This window comes from Pyrus communis, chromosome 2 (assembly GCF_963583255.1).
Source record: "Pyrus communis chromosome 2, drPyrComm1.1, whole genome shotgun sequence".
In the NCBI taxonomy this organism is placed as follows: Eukaryota; Viridiplantae; Streptophyta; class Magnoliopsida; order Rosales; family Rosaceae; genus Pyrus; species Pyrus communis.
Genome location: NC_084804.1, coordinates 35,707,093 through 35,728,406, shown reverse-complemented (window position 1 = coordinate 35,728,406; position 21,314 = coordinate 35,707,093). Strand labels below are relative to the sequence as shown.

Here is a 21,314-nt window from a genome sequence, read left to right as displayed (position 1 = left end):
CATATTCAACACCTTAAACTACAACCATGCATCATTACACCACCTTCTCCATCTTTATTCCACATATCATTCACCACTTATCATATCATACATTCATTTATCACTTATCATAATCATTCACTTATCACTTAACATATCATACACTTATCACTTATCACTCATAATCACCTACAACATCCACCTACTTCACCTACAACATCCACCTACTTCACCTACAACATCCACCTACTTCACCTACAACCTCCACCTACAACATCCACCTACTTCACCTACAACCTCCACCTACTTCACCTACAACCTCCACTTACTTCACCAACCTCACACACTTACTTCACCTACAAATGACATAGCCATATGTTCCCTCCACTACTCCTATAAATACCCTTGCATTCATTCATTCCCCATTCAATTCACATCTCATTTTCATACACAACACATTACAAACACATTCTCCCTTCCCTTTCTCCTCCATTTCTTCCATTTCCATAATCCCCCAATCCATTCAACACACCAACAACATCCCTTAGTCCTTGTGCTACAACGAAGACGAAGAGAAGAGGGCCTAAACGTTCATACAATTCACGTTTGAGTTGTTGGAATGTTTACGCGTTTCTTTGATTTCAATGTTTAAATTCAATTCTCTTTGTTTTGTAATATGAGGAATGGAAGAGAAGAGTGCCTAAACGTTCATACAATTCAAGTTTGAGTTGTTGGAATGTTTAGGTGTTTCTTTGATTTCAAAGTTATGAGGAACTAAACCCTTTTTGGCTAGGGGTGATTTCAATACCATGATTATTTATGTGATATGAATTGATGAATTCCGGTTATGAACTCTTGATTCGTGAATGCAATTGGCTTAACTATTTGATGATTAACTTATTTGTGTTTGTTGATTGAGGGTCGACACTTAATTAGCATGCATGAATATGTGGCTAAAGTTTAAGAAGGTTTCACATAATCGTTACTAACTTATACTTGAAAGTAGTGAAGGTCGCTTGTCACGATCGCGTTAAGTTAATTCTTAGCATGAGTAACATGATGTCATAGTTGCAAATGCTTTGTCAATGCTTATGGTTTTCATTATTCTTAATGATCTTCGATTGTATCTCTATTATGATGACATGTAGGGAACTTTTGAGAATGTTTTGGGTTGTCGAATGATGCCATCCAATCCAATAATATAAGGAAAATCTGAGGGTTAACTAGTGATGTCACGGTTAATTTGGGGCATTGTCGTTCATAATTCAATGAAGGAATAACTGGAAATTGATTCATATGCATAAATATCATGTGTAGAGAAAGAACCCTTAGCTAGCTTCCCATCCATTCATTTCCGTCAAATACCATATTTACAATTGGTTTTGTTTCCAAGTATTCATTTTAGTTTAAATTCGTCCAAATCCAATTCCCCCCTATTTCGTTGAAGTCTTAGTCTTAATCTTTCTTATTTTTAGTTTTCCTTTCTTCGAGCATTAAATAGTGTTTTATATTGTGTTTTTATGTTTTTAAGTCAATTTAGAAGGTTTTAGCAAGCCCTCCTAATCCCCGGTCTAGAACGATCCCTCACTTATCCATTCTACTACAATTGTCAAACGAGGGTTTAATTTGTGCGCGTATAAATCTCGCATCAGATGTGTAATCACCTTATGAGATGAGATAATTTTGAATGGTTAGATTTGTTTGCAATGATGTAAGAGAGAGAGTGTTTCACTCTCCTCCTAATGGTTATAGAACTCTCACACTTTGTGTGCTGAGTAGAATTCAATAAAATAGAAAATTATTCTTTGAAACATTCCTCATTCTTCCACTTTTTAATTGCAATTATGTAAGAGCTGAGATCATCAGCTCTCATTGAAAATTATACAAACAAAATTCTAACAAAAATGACTTGCAATCCACATCTATGCATGATCATATATCTACCATACACAATGTACGTACCACTCAGCTAGCTGGGTTACGTGCATACGTGCACTAGTTATCGAGCACCACCAAAGAAGAAGACGACGACATAAAAGGAATACCTTGATGATTTCTGAAAACATTGCTTGGATCAAAAAGTGTTTTTGTTCTAACCAATCTGTCGTAGTTATTCAAGAAGTACTTTTCACCCCAATCCTTGGAAATTTCCACAACATCCGATCGATCATCCTTAACCAAATTATTGTTTAAAGGAAAATGATGCTACTGCATCACTCCAAGGTCGAGGTCAACGTAGTTGATATAAGCAACCCTTGGGGCCCATGAAACATACTTTGTCATTGCATTGTAGAATCTACTTATCCATTCTATGTAGTCATTTCTTTTGTGATTATCTTCTTCTTTCCATTGTACCAGGTACTGAATCGTAAAAAGGTTGCCTTTTCTGTGAGGAAAAGCAATGGCTTCGATGCTTATATCATGCATAACTCTACCATAAGGGTCTAAGATCACGTACCCTTTCGACTCCTCCTCAAGTATTTTCAGGGCTGCCCTTATGCCCCTATAAGAAATTGGTGTCCTCACGTAATCCGATTTTTCTTTGAAAAATCCCTTTCCTTGCAGATATCAACTTCTCAAGTCAGACACTGAGCTTCCTTTGCTTAGGCTGAAGAAGAATACAGTGGACTCAATCCAACTCATTTCCATGCACTCTTCTTCTGCAATACCCACGTCGGGAAGAACTTGGTTTAGGATGGACATGGTGCTGCTTCTTGGACCCAGATAAAACCCCTTGAATGTAGCTGATATATTAGTACTCCTAATAATAGTAACAGTAGTCTTGACCTCCGGCAACCTAGCGCCAACAAAGCACGAAATGTAGAAATCGTCTTCTAGGTAAGGTGTGACGTGTTGCCACTTGTTTACAAGCTTTACTACATTACCACTAGTGGTTTTGCAGCTTCATCCTCCTGTAGCAGCAGAAGCAGCTCTAGACACTACGAAAGCAGTTATGACTTATGGTACTTTCAACAATTAGATTTTCCAAGCATAGAACACCCCCACCACCTCCTCTAATAGCCCAAAACACATTCTCTCCCAAGCCTTGTCAGTCTAACAATTGTTCGTTTACATCAACAAGTAGTGCATCCACCAAGTTATCGGCTGCAACCCCATATTTCCTCGACATGAGTCTGAATCCACAGTCAGCAATATGGCCTCTAGCTCCTATAGTTGGGCATGACCCAGCTGAGAACCCATGAACATTGCTTACTTGGGCAACTGCATGGTACGTCTCAGCCAGCGTTACACCTACCCATGCAGTTTCTGTGGACATTTTAAGTTTGTTTGAATGTATTTTTCATAGATTGATTAAATGTACAGAGAGGGATATATAATGAGGTAGAAGGTTACAAGCAACCCTACCTTGGAAAATCTTACTAACCCAGTAAACCCTAAAGTTGTCACTCCTGAAATTAAGGGAGTGCAGCAAATAGCTAGCACACAACTATCAACAAGTCATCTAGATGTCAATCTTCCTCAAATTAAGGGATCAAACTTAACAGAGAATCCCATGGAAATAGGGAACATAAAATCTGGCAGCATCAGTCACGTCATATCGTCTAATATCCATATGCAGCATCAGTCACCCCATATCGTCTAATACTCCCCCTCAAGTTGGATCGAGGAGATTGATCGAGCCCGGCTTGTCAAGGAAATGAGCTAAAAAGGAACTGAGGGAAGTGCTTTTGTGAATACATATGCCAGTTGACCATGACTGCGAGTATAAATGGTTTGAATAACTTAGGATTGAACTTGTGCCCTAATGTAGTGACAGTCCACCTCAATATGTTTGGTCCTTTCATGGAACACAAGGTTAGCAATGGTATGCATGGCTGCTTAATTGTCACACATAAGTGACATTGGAGTAAAACTAGAGAATCCCAAGTCTAAAAGTAACCCCTTGAGCCAAATTAACTCACATGTTGTCGATGCCATTGCATGATATTCAACCTCCGTACTAGAATGTGCAATAACCTATTGTTTTTTGCTTTTCCATGTGACGATGTTTCCTTCAACAAACGTACAATAGCCAGTGGTAGACTTCCTATCAATTGCATTTTTGGCCCAATCTGCATTGGTGTAGCCACTTAATTGAGTGGACTGGTTATTCTTCATAAGAATACCTCTACCAATAGAACCTTTGAGGTAGCGTAGAATTGTTTTGACAATGAGAAGATGTTTCACTGATGGTGTATGCATGAATTAACTAACCAGGCTCACAACATAAGTGATATCCGGTCTGGTTATAGTAAGGTATATAAGCTTTCCAACTAACCTTTGGTAGTGACTCACATCAGTGAAAGGTTCTCCATCCATCTCAAGCTTTAGCTTACTATCAAGGGAAGTGATCGCAGGCTTGCGATCAAGTAATTTAGCCTCAGTGAGAAGATCCATAACATACTTGTGTTGATTTAAAAACAAACCCTTTTGAGATGTTACCATTTCAATGCCAAGGTAGTATTTTAGTCTCCCCATGTCCTTTATGGCTAAGGTGTGATTGAGAGATTTCTTGAGAGCTTCAATTTCAACTTCATTTTCACCTGTGATGATGAGATCGCCCACATAGATGAAAACCACTAATATACCAGCTGATCCTTTATGAGTGAACAAGGATGGGTCCGCATTACTTCGAACAAAACCAACAGCTTCCAACAATGAACTCAACTTGGCATACCATGCACGTGGAGATTGTTTCAAACCATAGATTGCTTTGTGTAATCAGCACACCATATCATTTTTACCTTGAGAATAACCTGGTTGAAGTTGCATATATACTTCCTCTTGTAAATCCCCATGAAGGAACGCATTTTTTACATCCATTTAATACAATGGCTAACCACAATTCACAGCCACTGAAAGAAGAACCCTAACGGAGTTCATTTTGGCTACTGGAGCAAATGTCTCCTTATAGTCTAACCCAAACGTTTGAGTGAAACCATGTGCAACCAATTCAGCCTTGTGACGTTCAAGTGATCCATCAGCCTTGAACTTTGTTTTATAGATCCATCTACTCCCAACAGCCTTCTTTCATAAGGGTAACTTCACAATGCTCCATGTTTGATTGTTTTCCAAGGCATGAAGTTCATCCTTCATCTCATTTCTCCACTCAGGAATTAGTTAAGCCTCTTAAAAGGTTTGTGGTTCAATGTGATGAGAGATTTCAACTAGAAATGTGGCATGATTGGGGTGAACACGACTATAACTCAACACCTCAGCGATTGGGTGTTTGGAAGCAAAGGTGTCATAGTCTCGGAGCCTTGCTGGAGGTTGTCGAGCACGCACATGATTACACCTTGTAGGAGGTAAAGTGGGAGCTCTTCGTGACTTTCATCTTGAGTAGACTCAGTACCATCCTCTAGGTTTCTTGGTTGAGAAGACACATGAGTAGTTTCACTCACAATCTCTGCTTATTCATGATTGCTAGTGGCTTCTGGATCCAAGTGCACTGAGTGATCAATGCACGCAGGCAAGGGAAATAAATCACACATTAGCTCCCCCTCTCGAGAGTGAGCAGCCTCCTTGGACAAAATAGGGAACTGTTTCCTCAAATCTTACATCCCTAGACACAAGCATCTTGTTAGTAATAGGATGAAAACATTTGTAACCTTTTTGGGAGGATGAATATCCCATGAAAACACACTTTGCAGCCCTAGCATCCAGTTTGTCACGGTGCAATGCTTGAACATGAACATATCACGTGCAGCTAAAAAGTCTCAAATGCGATAAAGTTATATGTCTTCCTTCAAGAGTTTCATAAGGAGACTTTAACTCTAAAACACGACTAGGCAATCTGTTGATTAAATAGGTTGCAGTGAGAATGGCTAGTGACCAAAATTTCTTTGGTATGTTCATATGCAACATCAATGCACGAGTCTTCTTAATTAAATCCTTGTTCTTTCTTTCAGAGATCCCATTTTGTTATGGGGTTCCCACACAGCTTTGTCTGGTGAACAATACCATAAGAGCTCAAATATTGACTCATATTGTTGGATAAGAGCTCAGTGCCATTGTCGGTTCTTAGGTTCTTAATGGTTGACTGAAATTGAGTTATGACAAGTTGATGAAAGTCTTTGAACATAGTGAAGACATCCTTGTTTTTATTTTAACAGATACAGCCATGTTGTTCTAGAAAAATCATCCACAAAGATAACAAAATATTTATATCCATCAAAAGATTCAATAGTTGGACCTCAAACATCGGAGTGTACAAGTTCAAAAGGTTTGCTAGCCCTAGACATTGAGGAACTAAAAGGAAGCCTAGTAAACTTGGAGAACTAACATGTATCACACATTATAGATGATTGATACTTTTTGGGAAAGAGTTTAAGCAAAACAATCTTTGATGGATGGACTAATCTTTGATGCCAAATTTGTTGGTCCTTGGAAGAAATTGAATCAACTTGGAAAGCTTTGACTAAACAAGGTTCCTTGCATAGATAGTAAAGACCATTTAGGAAGAACCCTTCACCAATCATTTTCTTTGTGAGAGAATCCTGAAACATAACACTACTTGGTGAGAAAGTGACAAGACAATTTAGGTTTTAGTTCGGGGTGCAAAATCCAGCACCTTTCCTCCATGTGGCCTACAACGTCACAGTAACTACACTTCAAGTGTGGATTTTTACCTTTGTAAGGCTTGCTGTCTGAGGGTTTATGTTTGGCAACATAGACTCTTGACTTAGAAATCTTGGAATTTTTCTCGAAGTTCATCACCCTTCTTTGAGCTTCCTAACGTTGAACAATGGCACACACCGTTTTGAAGGAAGGAAGTTCGACATTCATCAGGATGTGACTCCTGAGATCCTTATAGTCTGAGTTCAAACTCGCAAGCAGCTGATATATCTTGTCTTCTTCAACTCTTTTTAGAAGAACTGCAGCATCAATGGTGTAAGGTAGATAAACATCTAACTCATTCCACATAGTCTTGAGACTTCCCAGATGCTGCACAAAGGTTTTTCCATCTTGTTGAAGACTGGCAATTTCCCTCTTTAGCTGAAACACTCGTGCATAATTATTTTGATTCCAGTACATGTCCTTCACAGATTTCCACAGATCGTGTGAGAACTCGGAATAGCTGAAGATTTCTGCAATATGTTTCTCCATTGAGTTGAGAAGCATTGACATGACTTGTTGGTCCTTGCACAACCATGCTTCATATGCTTGGGTAGAAGGCTCAGGTGCTTCAACTCCTCCATTGCTGAACCTTAGCTTTCCTCTTCCACCGAAAGCAAGAGACACTGCTCTAAACCATGGGAGATAGTTGAATTCATTCAACAAAACTGAGCATAAACGCATATTCGTATTTATCTCAGTATCTAGAACAAAAGAGGGAGAACTTTGTGAGTTTTCTCCCCCAAGGTTTACTGAACTTTCTTTAGCTATAACTGGCGCTTGAAGATGAATAACAGTGGAAAAAAAAATGGGCAGAGGCAGGTCAAGGACGACACTACTCTGATACCATGTGGAAATTTTAAGTTTGTTTGAATGTATTTTTGATAGATTGATTGAATGTACAGGGGGGTATATAATGAGGTAGAAGGTTACAAGCAACCCTACCTTGGCAAATCCTACTAAACCCTAAAGTTTTCACTCCTTAAATTAAGGGAGTGCAACAAGTAGCTAGCACACAACTATCAACAAGTCATCTAGATGACAATCTTCCTCAAATTAAGGGATTAGACTTAACAAAGAATCCCATGGAAAGAGAGAACATAAAATTTGGCAGCATCAGTCACCCCATATCTAATATCCATATGCAGCATCAGTCACCCCATATCATCTAATAGTTTCGGTTTCCAAATCCACCATCACACCGTTCAAGTTCATCATGTCGATGATCACAAATGGAGCTCCGTCTACAGCAAGGGATGACATCCCTTCATAGCTGTGTCCACCACTCCTCACTCTTATTTCCACCAACCCTTGTCGAGAGCATGATACAGAGTTTATTAGCTGCTCAACGCTCTCGGGAAGTATAATGGCTACCGGCTTAGGAATGGCGGGATCTGCGAAACGAAGATTTTGGATGGAGAATTAAGCAGTTTGTAGTAAGCTGCAGACTCATTTTCCTTGTTAGTGAATGTGGTAAAGTTGTTAATGTCACGAAGATTCAAACAAGAAGTGATTTGGTCAGCAGGTAATTCAGCTAAACAAGGAACGAGAAGGCACATGATCATAAACAAGATAGGGGGTTCAATCATGTATCGGTTGCTTTCCGCCATATTTAGCTACTACCTCGATCGGTTCCTTGGTCAATTTCTGAAGCTGCTATATATGTGTATACGGAGCCAAAAGAAGCAAAAAAGGTGGATTTTAAATTTTAATGGAGAAGAGGAAAAAAACACATATATGAGAATACGTGATGCATTGAGGACACACAGATGAAGAGATCAATGTAAGGATAATGTGCATGCGGCCGGCAGTTGATTAAAAATTTGGAAGTTGAGCCAAGTAAAACACTTGCTCACCATATTCTTTACTGGAACTGATTTTCAATCTTTTTAACCTTTCACACCACATTTTTTATTCATGAGTGTTCAATTAAATAAATCAAATATGAAAACAGCAACCAAGATTAAACATAAGTGTGGAAGAAAAAAAAGTAGTATTTATCCTTTGCCTATTCAAAGTGCCATATTGGAAAGGAGACAAAACTAAACTAGTTTGCATGAGAGGAAATACGGGTTAAACAAGTTAGATTGGAGAGGGAGTGGGGAGAGACAAAGAATCGCATACATCTAGCACCAAAGCATGAATCAATAAACTAAGCAATTTAAAAGTTTAAAAAATGTCCGAAAATATGCGTGCGACGACATGCCGGCCAACCAAAGGGTCCAAAGCCTGGCCATTTCCTACGTCGCCTAATGTGTTTTATCTAAGATGGATATGTAAAGTACGTTTGTACATGTATGTATGTATGTTCGTTTACATGTATGTGTGTATGTATGTATGTACATGTATGCAGTATACATGCGTACATGGTTACACATCTCCAAGCATGGAGACGGAGGCTCAACTTATACTTTCTCGAGTGGTTAGAGTATTCTGTCCATGAGAAATTTAACGTGCCAAAAATTAGACCTAGCATTCATGTCATGTTTTCCGTGTTCGTGTCAATTTCGTGTCATACTCGATATTTTAATGAGTCTTGTCGTGTAACATCCGTTAAAATAAACAGATAATATGACCCGACCCACAATAACTGCACCCATTAACTGTTAAAGAAAAATATATTTTAAACTAATAAATAATCAAATGAAAAACATAATGTTAAATTAGTATATATATACTACATTTTCACATTCAAAACATAAAAACACGTTTGTTTCAAGTATTACATACCCAAAATAAGAGCATAATGAAAACAAAAAAACATTAGTACATTACAAAATATCAAATTTTCAAAGGATTTACAAAAAAATGTGAAAAAATATATAAACACTCCACGAGTAGACCATGGTTACACTTACATCATTTTTTAGATTTTTAAAGCCCCAACCCCTCATGAATAGTGTGTTTTATTTTAGTGCAAAATTAAAAAAAATTCATGTTAATTATTGCAGAAGTATGAAAAATATAATACATATATATATATATATTAACACTTGTAATGGCAATGTTTATAACTTTCATGAAGGGCTCGACTTCAAAATTGGCCACTATAATCACATAAACCATTGAGCAAAATTTAACCGTTGATTGTCATTTATATTTACACTTCATTTTTCTCACCAAATTTTGTTTTTTTTTTAGATTTTATTTTTTGAAAACATAATCTATTAGAGAATGTGACACACCCCTACCGGAGTCCAGACGTGTTGGCAGTCACGTGAGAGTGACGTAGCCAAGTGCGCAACAAAAGTTATACTAATAAAAGAAATGTGAATAATTAAAAACCAAAACTAAACTCATTTAACTAGAGATACTATGCAAATGTGTGAAAGTGATCAAACATAAGATACAACATATCAGAGTATCGGTAAAATGAAAGTGCAGTCGAACTAACTAAGTGCTAATTATACAAACAGGGAGAAGATCCCTACTTTTATTTATCGAAATGTCAGAACCACCGTGTAGTCCTCGTGGGCCACCAAAGACGAGTAGCTACCTAGAACGTAGAGGGGCGCAAAACAGAAAGGTGAGTGGGCAAAAACAAAGCTTTAGATAAACACATTTATTCCTTGTCGGAGCTTCTGGTTTCTCACATTCCTGTTGTCCGTTCGATGAGCTAAGGGTATGGCTGAGTTCGTGAGGTCAAGAGGAGAATGATGGTGCTTTCCAAAGACTCGATCCATGAGAGTTTGATGATGATGGTGTATGTGGGTGTCACGATGCAGAGAGAAGAAGGAAAGAGAAGGCTCAAGGAGAGGGGAAAGAGAGTGTGTACGTGTGTGTGTGTGTGTGTGTGTGTGTGTGTGTGTGTGTGTGTCCTCCTGATTAGGTAGAAGAAGAAAATGTTGAGCCTTGATTGGGCTACTGTAAAAGAGGGAGAGAGAGGACTAATTTTGATTGGTCCAGATGAGATAATAGCCGAAATACCTAATTAGGTCAAAGGAAATAGGAATTATGGTGTTTGGTTTATTATTTTGATCTGTTTACACTCTATACGTTCGTAACTTCCTTGTTATGACTCCGATTCCGCCCTAACTCACGTCAAGCGCTCGGGACATCGAGTACAATCTAATTACGATAGCGAGGAAATTAATTTAGAATTGCATATGTACATCCACGTTGCTAAGCCAACAAGGGCAATATTGTCACTTTATACACTAGGGGAGAAAATATATATAATAATTTGGGACATGTCGTCACATGATGTAGAAAGATGAGATGTTCAGATCATTGATACTATTAGTGAAAATATTACTCGGAGTTTATAAAGTCTCTACAAACTATATCACATCAACTCATATTTCAGTTAATCGTAAATATTGGAATGTGGTATCAATGATCCGAACTATTTATTTTTCTACATCTGCTAGAGGATTATGTTTTCAAAAAAGAAAATTTGAAAAACGAAATTTGGTAAGAATAATAAAATGTAAAGGACAAGTAATGGTTAAATAGAAATCTAAGTTTTATGGAATATGGTAACGGAATTCGGAGTTGACCACTTCACGAAAGTTGTAAAACTTGACATTACGAGTGTGTGTGTGTGTGTGTGTGTGTTTGTTGCATTCTACAATAATTATTAGGAATTTTCTTAATTTTGCACTCAAATACAAAACACTATTCATGAGGGTTTGGAGGGCTTTTAAAATCTAAACAACAATGTAAAGGCAACATTGTCTACTCGTAGAGGAATGATGCAATCACGAGTGTTTATATATTCTTTCACATTTTTCACTTGTAGGTCTGTCTTTTTACCTATACTAATACTATACTAGTTAATTTAATTTTAGTCAAAGATCAAGTAAAATTTATCCTAGTAATGATAATAAAAACCTCTCATAATAAAAATAAATAAATAAATAAAACTTAATTTTTCTTACCTTATATAGAATAATAATTCAATAATACATATTTAAGATACAACATATACACTATGGCTATTGTATATAATAAGTTTTTTTTAGTAAACTTTAAAATTATCAAAATAAACTTTTTCTTAACATATCAAAACGGGTTACCCACGGACTTCCTGCATGTATACCCGTTATTAACGAATCACCTGATAACGACCCAATTATTTATCATGTTGATCCAAAACGTGATGTTTTCATGTCATGTCACCATGTCTCGTCTAGAGTGCTTGCCAAACAAATAAGTTCGTTTTAGCTTTTGAGTAATTATTGCACCTACAGGCCCATTGGGCTTAGAACCGTTAAGCCCATTAACTTAAGTTGTATGACAACTTAATGACTAAAGACTCAAAAGGGTCCAAACAACCCAAAGCCTTTAGAAGGCCAGCCATAGCATGAATGAAAGGTTTTTGGTTCTTTTTGTCACTTAAGTGAAGTCACTATATAAAGGACTTTACAGCCAAAATTCATTAAGGTTCGCTCTTGAGGAAATTGGAGAGAACAAAAGCTCTCCTTTTTCTCTCTACGAGGCCGGCCCCCTTGGAGGGATTTACTAGTATGAATTCTCCACCAAGGTCACTCATCTCTTCTTCAAGTCCCTCCTTGGTGTGGAAACTTAGAGGTTCCCTTTCTTGGGAACTTGGAGAATCCATTCATCCATCATTCTCCAAGAAATCCATGGAGCTAAGAAGTAAGGAATGAAGGCCCTCTCTCTTGGGTGATTAGCCTTTGCTTATGCAAAGAGGAATCAACAAAGGTATAATATTTTTCAACTCACTTTGTTCTTGAGTTGAGTCTTGGTTCACCACAATTACTAGGCCTTGAATTTCATGGGTGAAGTTTTTCTTTTTAGTGCATACAAGCATGATTCCGCCTTTCAATTGTTAATTGCATGCATATATGTTGCTCAAATGAAAAGTTATGCAAATCTGATGGAAGTGAGAATGCTAATGTAGGTTTATATAGGAAGATTGTTGGTAGTTTGTTGTATTTAACTGCTACAAGACTTGATGCAATGTGTGCATCATGCTTACTAGCTAGATTTATGCATAATCTAACAAGGAAAAGCATGGGAACAAACCAAGAAGGTCTTAAGATATATATAGGGAACTCTAGATTTTGGAATTGAATATCAACAGTGTTGATTCACTATTATGACAATGATTGGGCAGGGAGTAAGGATGACATGAAGAGCACCTCTGGATATGCTTTTAGCTTTGGCTCAAGAGTGTTTTTATGGGCGTCTGTCAAACAAAACAGTATTGCCTTATTTGCTGCAGAAGTTTAACATGCGAGTGCTGCAGAAGCCACAACACAAGCAATTTGGCTGAGGTTTGTTCTTGCTGATTTTGATGAAGAATAGGTTGATGCTACACCATTGTAATGTGAGAATACTGCAACTATAGTTGTGACTAAAAATCTAGCATTTCACTAGAAGACAAAACACATTAACATGAGGTTTCATTTCATTAGAGATGCATTGCAAGATGGTACAATTAACTTGGTGTATTGCAAGACAAAAGAACAAGTTGCAGACATATTCACTAAGACATTAGCCAAAGATCGATTCGAGTATCTCAGGAAGGGTCTTGGTGTGAAATCAGCAAAACATTTGGAAGAGAGTGTTGAGATGTAAATGTGTTTGCTAAATTGGGTTGGATTTTACAAAGTATAGCATGATTTAATAGCTCATGATGTGTAATCACCTTATGAGATGAGTTAGTTTTGAATGGTTAGATTTGTTTGTAATGATGTAAGAGAGAGTGTGTTTCCCTCTCTTCCTAATGGTAACAGAACTCTCACACTTTGTGTGCTGAGTAGAATCCAATAAAATAGAAAATCATTCTCTGAAACATTCCTCCTTCTCTCACTTTCTTACTGCAATTCTGTAAGAGTTGAGATCATCAACTCACATTGAAAATTATACAAACAGAATTCTAGCAAGAATGACTTGCACTCCGCAGGCATGCACGATCATATATCTACCATGAACAACGTACGTACCACTCAGCTAGCTGGGTTGCGTGCGTACGTGCACTAGTCATCGAGCACCACCAAAGACGAAGAAGGCGACATTGGAGGAATCCCTTGTTGATTTCTGAAAACGTTGCTTGGATCAATAAGTGTTTTTGCTCTAACCAATCTGTCGTAGTTTTTCAAGAAGTACTTTTCACCCCAATCCCTGGAAATTTCCACAGCATCCGATTCATCATCCTTAACCAAATTATTGTTTAAAGGAAAATGATGCTGCTGCTGCATCACTCCAAGGTCGAGGTCAACGTAGTTGATATAAGCAGCCCTTGGGCCCCATGAAACATACTCTGTCATTGCATTGTAGAATCTTCTTATCCATTCTATGTAGTCATTTCTTTTGTGATTATCTTCTTCTTTCCATTCCACCAGGTACTGAATCGTAAAAAGGTTGCCTTTTCTGTGAGGAAAAGCAATGGCTTCGCTGCTTATATCATACATAACTCCACCATAAGGGTCTAAGATCACGTACCCTTTCGGCTCCTCCTCAAGTATTTTCACGGCTGCCCTTATGCCCCTATAAGAAATTGGTGTCCTCACGTAATCCGATTTTGCTTTGAAAAATCCCTTTCCTTGCAGATATCGACTTCTCAAGTCGGACACTGAGCTTCCCTTACTCAGGCCGGAGAAGAATACTATGGACTCAATCCAACTCATTTCCGTGCACTCTTCTTCTACAATACCCAAGTCGGGAAAAACTTGGTTTAGTATGGACATGGCGCTGCTTCTTGAACCCAGATAAAACCCTTTGAACGTAGCTGATATATTAGTACTCCGAGTAGCAGTAACAGTAGTCTTGACCTCCGGCAACCCAGCGCCGACAAAGCACGAAATGTAGAAATCGTCTACCAGGTAAGGTGCGACGTGTTGCCACTTGTCTACCAGCTTTGCAACATTACCATTAGCTGTTTTGTGGCCGCCTCCTCCAGCAGCAGAAGCAGCTCTAGATACTACGAAAGCAGTTACGACTTGTGGCACCTTCAACAATTGGATTTTCCAAGCATAGACAATCCCGAAAACACCCCCACCACCTCCTCTAATAGCCCAAAACACATCCTCTCCCATGCCTTGTCGGTCTAACAATTGTCCGTTTGCATCAACAAGTAGTGCATCCACCACGTTATCGGCTGCAACCCCGTATTTCCTCGACATGAGTCCGAATCCACCGCCGGCAATATGGCCTCCAGCTCCTACAGTTGGGCATGACCCGGCTGAGAACCCATGAACATTGCTTGCTTGGGCAATTGCATGGTACGTCTCACCCAGCGTTGCACCTCCTTCTACCCATGCAGTTTCGGTTTCCAAATCCACCATCACACCATTCAAGTTCATCATGTCGATGATCACAAATGGAGCTCCGTCTGCAGCAACGGATGATGTCCCTTCGTAGCTGTGTCCACCACTCCTCACTCTTATTTCCACCAACCCTTGTCGAGAGCATGATACAGAGTTTATTAGCTGCTCAACGCTATCGGGAAGTATAATGGCTACCGGCTTAGGAATGGCGGGATCTGCGAAACGAAGATTTTGGATGGAGAAATTGAGCAGCTTGTAGTAAGCTGCAGACTCATTTTCCTTGTTAGGGAATGTGGTAAAGTTGTTAATGTCACGAAGAGTCAAACAAGAAGTGATTTGGTCAGCAGGTAATTCAGCTAAACAAGGAACGAGAAGGCACATGATCATAAACAAGATAGGGGGTTCAATCATGGATCGGTAGCTTTCTGCCATATTTAGCTACTACCTCGATCGGTTCCTTAGTCAATTTCTGAAGCTCCTATATATGTGTATATGGAGCCAAAAGAAACAAAAAAGGTGGATTTTTAATTTTAATGGAGAAGAGGAAAAAAAAACATATATGAGAATACGTGATGCATTGAGGACAAACAGATGAAGAGATCAATGTAAGGATAATGTGCATGCGGCCGGCAATTGATTAAAAATTTGGAAGTTGAGCCAAGTAAAACACTTGCTCACCATATTCTTTACTGGAACTGATTTTCACTCTTTTTAACCTTTCACACAAGATTAAACAGAAGTGTGTGAAAGAAAAAGAAAAAAAATGTGTTTATCCCTTGCCTATTCAAAGTGCCATATTGGAAAGGTGACAAAACTAAACTAGTTTGCATGAGAGTAGATACGGGTTAAACAAATTAGGTTGGAGAGGGAGTGGAGAGAGACAAAGAATCGCATACTTATAGCACCAAAGCATGAATCAATAAACTATGCAATTTAAAAGTTTAAAAATGTCCGAAAATATGCGTGCGACGACATGCCGGCCAACCAAAGGGTCCAAAGCCTGGCCGTTTCCTACGTCGCCTAATGTGTTTTATCTACGATGGATATGTAAAGTATGTTTGTACATGTATGTATGTATGTATGTATGTATGTATGTATGTTCGTTTACATGTATGTGTGTATGTATGTATGTACATGTATGCAGTATACATGCGTGCATGATTACACATCTCCAAGCATGGACACGGAAGCTCAACTTATAGTTTCTCGAGTGGTTAGAGTACCCTGTCCATGAGAAATTGAAGTGGCCAAAAATTAGACCTGGCATTCGTGTCATATTTTCTGTGTTTGTGTCATTTTCTTGTCATATTTGATATCTTAACGAGTAGTGTCATGTAACACTTATTAAAATAAACAGGTAATATGACCCGACCTAGAATAACCTGATCCGTTACCTGTTAAAGAAAAATATATTTTAAACCAATAAATAAGCAAATGAAAAACATAATATTAAATTAGTATATATATACTACATTGTCACATTCAAAACATAAAGACACGTTTGTGTTTCAAGTATTGCATACCCAAAATAAGAGCATAATGAAAAAAAAAACATTAGTACATTACAAAATATCAAATTTTCAAAGGATTTACAAAAAATGTGAAAATATATATAAACACTCATGATTGCATCTTTCCTCCACGAGTAGACAATGATTACACTTTCATCATTTTTTAGATTTTTAAAGCCCAAATGTCACATCCCGGCCCGGGGCGGATCACTTCCCGGGCCCGCTCCACCACCGTAGCACGATATTGTCCGCTTTGGGCCCCGACCACGCCCTCACGATTTTGTTTTTGGGAACTCACACTAGAACTTCCCGATGGGTCACCCATCCTGGAAATGCTCTCGCGCACTACTCGCTTAACTTCGGAGTTCCCATGGAACCTGAAGCCAGTGAGCTCCCAAAAGGCCTCGTGCTAGGTAGGGATGGGAATATACATATAAGGATCACTCCCCTGAGTGATGTGGGATGTCACAATCCACCCCCCTTAGGGGCCCGACGTCCTCGTCGGCACACCACGACCAGGGTTAGGCTCTGATACCAATTTGTCACATCCCGGCCCGGGGCGGATTACTTCCCGGGCCCGCTCCACCACCTTAGCACGATATTGTCCGCTTTGGGCTTACCATTCCCTCACGGTTTTGTTTTTGGGAACTCACGAGCAACTTCCCAGTGGGTCACCCCTCATGAATAGTGTTTTTATTTTAGTGCAAAATTAATAAAATTCATATTAATTATTGCAGAAGTGCGGAAGAGGAAAAAAAAAAAAAAATATATATATATATATATATATATATGACACACCCCGACCTAAATTGAGGCATGTTGGCCGTCACGTGATGGTGACGTAGCCATGTGCGCAATGCAAAAGTGACAGTAATATGAAAATGTGAGAAATCGAAAACCAATTAACTAATGCACACAAGACAAGTAAATAAGTGTAAGAAGAAGTATTAGAGTGTAGATACACATACTCATAGCATAGGTACAGTCCAGCAGGCTAAATACTAATTATATAGGGTATAAAAGGAAACCCCACTTTGATGGATATTTGTCAGAACCGCCGTAAAGTCCTCGTGAGCCACCAACACGCACTTCTATCTAGAACCTGGATGGGTGCAAAATAGAAAACGTGAGTGGGTAAAAACAAAGCTTTTCAAAACCATTTCTCTTTCCAAAAGTAATAACCCCTCGCCGTAAAACCCGTATAGTTTCTCATAAAATAAAAATACATACGTATATAAAAATCACGCTTGAGAGTAGTAAAAATCAAATATATGCCATGTCAAGTGTCCCAGTATGGAAATGAGTAAGCCAGGTGAAATAAATCAATGTAAAATGATATGTCAACCGGAGTCACCTAACGTAACCTATACAGCTGAACCTATAGCTCATCAGATATGCCTACACATGAGTCGGAACCACCTATTGTGGTCTATATGACAGGGCTAGGTGCAAATAAATACGCTCAAGTGCTACGATCACGTGAAGGCTGTGCGAATAATCGCGGGTCACCTACAAGTTGGAACCACCTAATGTGGTTTGTACGATAGGGTTGTGCACCAAACTTGGATCCAAGGTGAGCATGTGGTGTGGGAGTTGAACATCACGTGAAGGACTGTGCCCTGGCCACGGGTGGGAACACTAGCATCGAGGTGCAAGATAATGAGTTCTAAATGCATCTACGTATAACCACAAACAATGCATCCACTATCATAAATATATACTCACCTGAAGCTTACCTCGGCGTTCGCAGCATCAAGCAACAATATGCATATCTATACTAATGTGTACACTAAAGCATAATGCAATTGACATGGCATTTAAAATTGTAACTCCATTTAAAACAACTTTCTGGGAAAATGCAAGCATATATACGTAGATATAGAAAATCAAAAGCCCACTCACTGGTATGTAGCTAGATCGCAACCCCCGAGTCTCGCCTGACTACGCTCGTCCTCTGGAAACGTCTTACCTATATGTGAAACCCTTATTTTAACGTTAATTTTAAGTACATAACCAAAACCATGTAATAATTTCTCATACGTTGCTCAATTGGGGTGTTTGAATATACTATCGTGGCCTACTCAACACCAAAAGCATCCCCATATTTTTAGAATAATTTTCTGATGTCCCACACGCCTTCACGCGCAGGCACATGCCTGGCACATGGACGAAATCTTTAAAGCCGTCAGGGAATATTCTGTTAAATAATAGAATTTTCCATTAAATATACCTAACGCCATTAGTATATTCTGTCAAAGTTGATGGAATATTCATTGTCTTCTTTGGTGGCTTCGTCGAAATTCGACACCAGTCATCGCTACATTGCCGGTTTTGGAAAATTTTAAAACTTGAATTTCTACTTCGTTTCAACACCAAACTTCACAAGTCTTATATGGATTTAAAGCTCTCAACAAGGGGAACAAATCCTTACCTCTTAGAGGTCCTAAAACCAATCTGAAACAGTCGGAAAATAGCTCGACACAACCGGCCAAACTTGAAACTCGACAAACTCGAGTATTTTGACGTTCTAACTGCTCCAAAATTAGCCTAGGATCCTTATAGAATCGTTTAGGACCCTTTTTGAACCTTAAAATCTTGTGAAATGCCCACGATCATGTCGGAGTAACAAGGTACCTCGCCAGAGCTTATGGTTCTAAACGATTCCGATGTCCTTTCTATGAACAAATGGTATGGTTAGACTCACAGGTTTGCAAGGAATTGAAGGTCATCCTTACAAGTTCGATCTGTGAGGTTTTGGTTCAGTTTGAGTGTGATGTCTTCGGTTGTACGGACAAAGAAGAAAATTTGAGAAAAATGGTGAAGGTGGGTTACGTTTGTGTGTGTGTGTGCGCGCGCGCGTGCGTGTGTGGTCACGGTTTGGCCACTTAAAATGGCCTCAAGCCCTAATTGGGTTATGAGATTTCGAGCCTAGCTAATTGGTCCAAATAGAATTAAAACCAATCCAATCTCACTTATTCATCCTTAATGATTTCGTTACGGATCCAATTCGGCCCTAATTTGCATCAACACACTCGTGACGTCAAGTAAAATTGATCACCTTAGCGTTAACTGACGCCGTCAGCGTGCCAGGCACGTGCCTGCGCGTGGCCAGCGGGTGTGGCCGTGCCTTGGCCGGCGCGTGGGGGCGTGTGCGACGGTGAAAATTTTTTCTAAAAATATGGGGATGTTCCTGAGGTTGAGTAGATCACGTTGGTGTATTCATACACCCCATTTGAGCATTGTATGAGAAGTTATTTCTTAAGGTTGGTTATGTGCTTTAAAATTAACGTTTTTATAGTTGTTTCGCATATAGGTGATACCTATCCCGAGAACGAGTGTGGTCACTCGAGGCAGGGGGGTTACGACCCTTCCACATACCAGTGAGTGGGCTTTTGGTTTTCTATATATACCTATATACTTATACTTTTCCCAGAAAGTGATATGAAACGTTTATTCCTTTATATGCCATGCATTATATTGCCGTTTGTTTATGCATTGTTAGTTGCATATATATATATATATATATATATATATATATATATATAGGTATGTTTGGTGTTGCGGATGCACATGTAAATGCCAGGTGAGTATGATTTATGTTTACATTCAGTAGTGATTTGAGATGCATAGAAAGCTCATAACCTGCACCCCCGGTGTTAGTGCTCCCGCCCAGAGTTGGGCACAATCCTTCACGTGATGTTCACCTCCCGCACCACACGCTCATCTTGGATCCAAGTTAGGTGCACAGTCCTGTCGTACAGACCACTTTAGGTGGTTCCGACTCGTAGGTGACCCGTAATTATTCGCCCAGCCTTCACGTGATCGTAGCACTTGAGCGTACTTATATTACACCCAGGCCTGTTGTACAGACCACTTTAGGTGGTTCCGACTCGTGTGCAGGTATAGTTAGTGAGATGGAGATTTGAGCTCTAGATTCAGCCGTACAAGTCATGTTAGGTGACTCCGGCTGACAAATTATATGACATGATTAGACATACCTGAGCACTTGCATTTTTCTTCGAGGTTTTGGCATAGCATATTTCTGAGCATGACTTATATATATATATATATATATATATATATATATATATATATATATGTATATTCTATTTTTCTGGGAAGTATACAGGTTTTACGGCGAGGGGTTAGAACTTGTTTATGTAATGGTTTTTGAAAAGCTTTGTTTTTGCCCACTTACGCTTTTGTTTTGCACCCCTCCAGGTTCTAGTTGGCTAGTACATTTGGTGGCTTCCCTGAGGATTTTTCCGGCATATCTGACAGACTGATACCAGTGTAGGACCACCTTCGGGTGTGCTTTTGTTGTGTCATTTTCTCCCAGACTGCATTAGGGTTTCGTGCTCTGAACTTAGTGTTCACACTTACACTTGCACATGTATGTTATTACCTTGTGTAAAGCTGGTTTTTATTTATTCGTATTATTATTTTATTAGCTTCCGCACTGTGCACATGGCTACGTCACTTCCACGTGACGGCCAGCATGCCCTGATCTCGATCGGGGTGTGTCACATAATCTATTAGAGGATGTAGAAAGATGAGCTGTTCAGATCGTTGATACTATATTCAAAGTTTTAGTGTTAGAGAAAATATTACTCGGAGTTTATAAAGTCTCTACAAACTATGTCAACTTCAGTTAATCATAAATATTGGAATGTGGTATCAACGATCTGAACTATTTATTTTTCTACATCCACTAGAGAATCATGTTTTCAAAAAAGAAAATTTGAAAAACTTTAAAATAGAAATCTAAGTTTTATGGAATATGGTAACAAAATTCAAAGTTGACCTCTTCACGAAAGTTGTAAAACTTGACATTATGAGTGACTGTATATATATTTATGTATATATTTTTTTCATTCTACAATAATTATTACAAATTTTCTTAATTTTGCACTCAAATACAAAACACTATTCATGAGGGTTTGGAGGGTTTTTAAAATCTAAACAACAATAT

The 21,314-nt window shown here is 38.8% G+C and overlaps 1 protein-coding gene and 1 pseudogene across 1 annotated transcript; both read right to left on the bottom strand.

Annotated features, from left to right (window-relative positions):
- Positions 1 to 1,974: 1,974 nt before the first annotated feature.
- On the bottom strand, positions 1,975 to 8,204 carry LOC137724481 (berberine bridge enzyme-like D-2; annotated as a pseudogene).
- Positions 8,205 to 13,541: 5,337 nt separating this feature from the next.
- LOC137725122 (berberine bridge enzyme-like D-2) lies at positions 13,542 to 15,263 on the bottom strand. The gene has a single exon (XM_068463711.1). It carries the CDS (start codon positions 15,261 to 15,263, stop codon positions 13,542 to 13,544), a length of 1,722 nt encoding a protein of 573 aa, XP_068319812.1.
- Between the last annotated feature and the right edge of the window lie 6,051 nt (positions 15,264 to 21,314).